Source organism: Crocodylus porosus, unplaced genomic scaffold (genome assembly GCF_001723895.1).
Source record: "Crocodylus porosus isolate Cpor-Errol unplaced genomic scaffold, CroPor_comp1, whole genome shotgun sequence".
NCBI classification, from domain to species: domain Eukaryota; kingdom Metazoa; phylum Chordata; order Crocodylia; family Crocodylidae; genus Crocodylus; species Crocodylus porosus.
The window spans coordinates 1,312,972-1,317,835 of record NW_017728897.1 but is presented as its reverse complement, the minus strand read 5'-3'; the positions used below and the strand labels follow the sequence as shown (position 1 = coordinate 1,317,835).

General features: G+C 41.3%; 1 protein-coding gene across 2 annotated transcripts in view; it reads left to right on the top strand.

The window, feature by feature from the left end:
• ADAM28 (ADAM metallopeptidase domain 28) overlaps positions 1–4,013 on the top strand; it is a 39,910-nt gene extending 35,897 nt beyond the window's left edge. For both annotated transcript variants that reach the window (XM_019556572.1, XM_019556571.1), the window contains exons 21-24: positions 935–1,000; positions 1,463–1,540; positions 1,710–1,769; positions 2,111–4,013. In XM_019556572.1, the coding sequence (XP_019412117.1) occupies positions 935–1,000; positions 1,463–1,540; positions 1,710–1,769; positions 2,111–2,143 (237 nt within the window). In that variant the 3' untranslated portion in view covers positions 2,144–4,013. The remainder of the gene's footprint in view (positions 1–934; positions 1,001–1,462; positions 1,541–1,709; positions 1,770–2,110) is intronic.
• The last annotated feature ends 851 nt before the right edge of the window (positions 4,014–4,864 follow it).

The following is a 4,864-nucleotide window of genomic DNA, read 5'->3' as shown; positions in this document are numbered from 1 at the left end:
ACGACATGGAGAGGGTCCAGAGGAGGCCACTCGCATGATCAGGGGACAACAGGGCAGGCCCTATGAGGAGAGGCTACGGGACCTGAACCCGTTCAGCCTCCACAAGAGAAGGCTGAGGGGGATCTAGTGGCCTGTTACGAACTAGTCAGGGGGGATCAGCAGGCACTGGGGAAGTCCCTGTTTGGGATTGGCCTGGATTGGGTGGTTGTAAAGCAAAACTAACAAACAAAATAGAATAGGTTAAAGGACAGCTCACACGGGCTAGGAACAGACATTTAAAAAGCCTGAGCCTGAAAATGACTCAATCATTGCGGGTTAGTCTAACCTGGCTAGGCTAAACCAGTCTGTAACCCTACAGACATTCCCTCTGCACTGAAAAAGTGCTGGCACATGCCTGCAGTGGCTCAGGCTAGAAGCCGGGGGGTGCTAGAGCAGCCCTTCCTGCCCTTTCATAGTGGTGAACTGAGGGGGATGTGGCCAAGCCCTGGCAGGGAATTGATAACATGGGTTCCCCCACCTTCTGAGCAGCCCAACAGGGAATTGATTACACAAGGCTCATCACCCCTAACTCAGTATTTATCACCCCAGTAAGAAAACAACAGAGGGACATTACCAGCTACCTGCTGATTCTGCTTTGTCCTGTCTACCGCAGCACAGACCGTAGCCACCATGTGGCTGCTAGCTAATGCTGTGTGTCTGTGTAAGGCAGAGGGGATGGGGCAATGCCTGTGTAGAGGGCAGGTGGGGAGCAGAAGCCACGCAGATGCCTACAGTTTCTGCCAGAGCTGCAGCCAGGGAGGAGAGGGGGGAAGCCAGCCCTGCTGTAGAGCAGAGAGCCCTGCCCAGTGCAGAGAGCATACCGAGATGCTGGGGGAGTCTGATTTAACTTAAACCAGCAAGGATCAAGTTTAATTTCAATGTTTTCTGTTTTCAGTTCAATGATAAAAGAGTTCTCCTTCCCATACCTCCAGCACAGGAAAACAAACCAAACTTTCATCAAGTAAGGATATTTATAGATTTTTTTTTCTATTCATTTTATTTCTGGTAAGGAACCTTTCAAGGTTTATTTGAAATCTCAAATGTATAGCTTGCTAGAAAACTCTAAGTCACCTTTTTTGTCCCTTGTCACTAACACTGTAATTTATTCCTACTCCCTTAGCAGACCTCAGAGAAAGGATCCAATAGAAAGCCAAACACTGAAATGGGTTAACATCCTAATAAGGGGTTTTAGAAAAACTAGGGTGAAATCCTGCTCCTTGAAATGAATGGCAAAAATCCAGCCGACTTCAGCAGTTAGGAATACATCGCTAGTCTATTTAAATTGGGTTTATTCTGAATTCAATGCTGTTCTTTAGCAATATCCTTGTAATTTTCTTAAGGAACAGAGGTCTTCACGTTTCCTCTTTACATGCAGACATGGAGACAGTCAGGGTAAACATAGCATTATTTTCTTCTTTTTCAGCCTATCATGAAGCCAACCGTTCCACCACCTCCAGTTCCTACAAACAAACGAGCCTTTTTGCCTGCCACAGGTGATTTTGTAAGTACACTCCCATATCTCCCATATATTTATTTCTTCTTTCCTGTCTGGAAACGTTGTAATAGATAGGTGAGACAACTATAGTAGCCACTTGTTTCTGAAGAGGAACAAATCATAACAGTACATAAATAAGGAAATATATAACATTTAAAACTATTTTTTGTCACAGGCAACAAAGAACTCAGCTCCTTTACCAGCCAACAAGGGCAAGCCTCCACCTCCACGCCAGGTAACAAAACAATTATTAACTGTGGACCAAATTATAGTTTCCTTATTTTATAGTTACCCCAATGACTTCAGTAGAAGCATTTTTGGAATAAAGTATCATTCAGACAAGTAAGAGAACCAATACATGACTCTTTCTGATTGGGTGGGTCATGGGAACATAGGATTAACTTCATAAGATTCAACTTCTGGTCCATCTAGTCAGGAATCTCCAGCACTGGCAATTTTTGCTGTTTTATAGGAAGTGGGAAAAGCCTGTCCAAACCTGTGCAATTGCTGAATTTAATGACTTGGGGTTTTTTAATATCAGTCACTTTATTTCTTCATGTGTTTCTTTTCACATAGGCTTTAAAACCCCCAATTAAACCCAGGGTATGATGCTGCTGAAGTGGAAGTGATCAATGGAAATTTACGGAAATTTGGAGAGGCACTTTCTCTCTGTTCACCTTCTGGGTCTTCCATTTACAAAGGAAACAACAGGGGTCCCTAGTGGTCCATACGTGGGTTTTGCTCATATTTTTTAAACAAAGGTGATGCTCTTATCAAATGAATACAACCTGCCAATGCTTGCTGCAGAGAGGAAAAGAGAGCAGAAGAGCAAACTGCACAGAGGTGTAACGTGTACATAAGTTATTAAAATCAGCCTTTTATATATTTATAGTCTTAGAAATATGAGAGTTGGGAATTCCTGGGACACCAGAATTGCTTTATAAACTCTAAGCTAAATTAAATTTCTGGATCAGTGGTCCAGCATGCATTTCAACAGGGACGATACTCGATGTTTCATGTGCAAAGTTATACTAGCTGGAAAAAAAATTCTTCCCGACATTCAAAGGAAATGAACTGATGTCCTTGAAGTGTGTGTCAGGATTACCCATCTTCCTGAGTATTTCATCAGCTGTGTGTACAGACTAAAAGCAACTGAGACATCAAAAATATCTATTCTGGTTCTAAAAAGAAAAGGTTCTTCTGGGATTATATTACCCCTTTATTCTCTGCAATTTAAAATGTCCCAGAGTGAGCAGAATGGTTCTTTTGTATAAGGAGGACTAGAGATGTGACCATAGATACAGAATATCAAAGTCAAACAATTTGTTGCTTAGATCATGGTGCTCTAGGAGTGCATTCTTTACTAGCCAAAACGGAACTTCATCTACTATAATTCAACCAGGTTACAAAAGTTATAAAAAAAGAGCAAAAATTCCTTAATTTATTTTATCTACCCCTTAGCTCAGAAAATATCTAATAGTTTTTCCCTTCCAGCATATACACACACTGGTATTTTTTTAATTCTGGCATTGCTCGTTGCACTGTGGTGTGTTATTATTGTAAGGCTACTAATGAATACTAAACCAGGCACACGGTTTTATTATTGTAGGACACTTCCTGAGTATGGGGCTTTGCACACTGGTATACTACTATGGCGTTGTTCATTAGCTCTGGCATGTTGGCAATGGTATTGTTGACACTGTTGGCCCACTGGCATAGATTTTAATGGTACTGTTGGCATTGATATTATTGATGCTGTGAGGCTGCTGGCACTTTTGTTATTGTTACCATTGGCATAAATATTATTGATGCTTCTGGAAAAGATATTTTTAGGATGAAGCACACGGAAGTATTTTTCAAGGACTAAAGATGTTACAAAAAATAAAACAAGGCTGAACCTGAACTTATATCCAAAGCATTCAACTTTTCAGAGAGGTTCCAGTTGGAATCAGGTTTGGTTCTGGGCCTGAATCAAAATCAGAGTCGCCTTTTTTGTTTTCAAAAGAAAGTGAGCCTGAAGAAGACAGGCTTCTGCCACTTCGGCACAAAACCCTTCCTAAGAAAGATTACATGATCGCAGAACCATCAAAACAAAATCCTAGTCTTGTGTTTGCCTCAAACTGAAATTTGGAATAGCATTTTAAACTCATTTTGTAATAGGTTCTCACCACTGCCTTTTTGTTTCAGAACCAGTTATACAAGTGAAAAACACATTTCTTTTGTTACACCATGATTACCTTTAGGCTGTTAATCAAGTACTGTATATTCTGTAAAGTAAGAATGATGCAATGCAATGCTAATATTCTCCAACTTTCCTTGGAGTTTGTTGGTTTGGGGTGCAAACTTAGGGAGAAAGATTTATTGGAAAATTATTGGTTGCCTTCACTTCAGCATAATTCCTTCTCTGAGTTTATTCAGAGACTGACTTTAATAAAAGCAAGTCTGAGTATAGTATATGGGAATAAAACTGTTTTCATGACCTGTGAATAATGTATTTATAAAAGTCTATTCACAAATAAAATTTGTGATTTTAAAAAGCAAAGCTAGTGCCCAGTACCTGCTTCTTATTTGGACCAACCTTCCAAACATCATTGCATCTACACAGTAATTGCATTAAGTGTAGCTGAGTATAGTATATGCACAATCGCAGTAACTCAAGCTTATAAACTCCTGAGCAGGTAACTTCAGCTCTGTTGTTCTGTTAAGCAACCATGACATCTACTGTTAGAAAGCCTCCATTGCAAGTAGAAACCAAAACTAAGCTTCTACCATGAAGGATACTGAGAATATTTTCACAGATGACATCTTCAAGGAGCTGACTCACAAACAGATAAAACTCCATTCATAGTCAAAGAATTTAAACTCATTTTCACCAGCAGAATTTCTGCCCCACAATATTATCACCTTAGATCAAGAAAGGCAACCCCTGGCATTTGTGCTAGAGCATTGCACATGAAAGCATTTTGCTCGACACTCATGCCTTGGGGAAGGGGCTGGGGCTGCACCGCCACAACAAGGATCAGGCTCCTCATGGCTTCCCCACTGTCCGCCCCGGCATGCCAACAACTTACAAGTCAAGACTGCAAACATTTTTGGTGCGCTGGTCAAAAATGTTGCTCACCCATGCCCTAGACCTTAGCATTACATGCAAGTCTTAGCATTACAAGCAGTTGCAAACTGAGACTGTTCTCACACGAGTGTCTGAGACAGGCCTCTGTAATCAGAAGAGGAACAATTCAAGCTTCATGTGTGCGCACCAGTCGGAGTAAAAAGGGGGCACATGCCCCCCCTGACAGGGCTGTCCCCGCTGCTGATGCTGTCAGCGGCTTC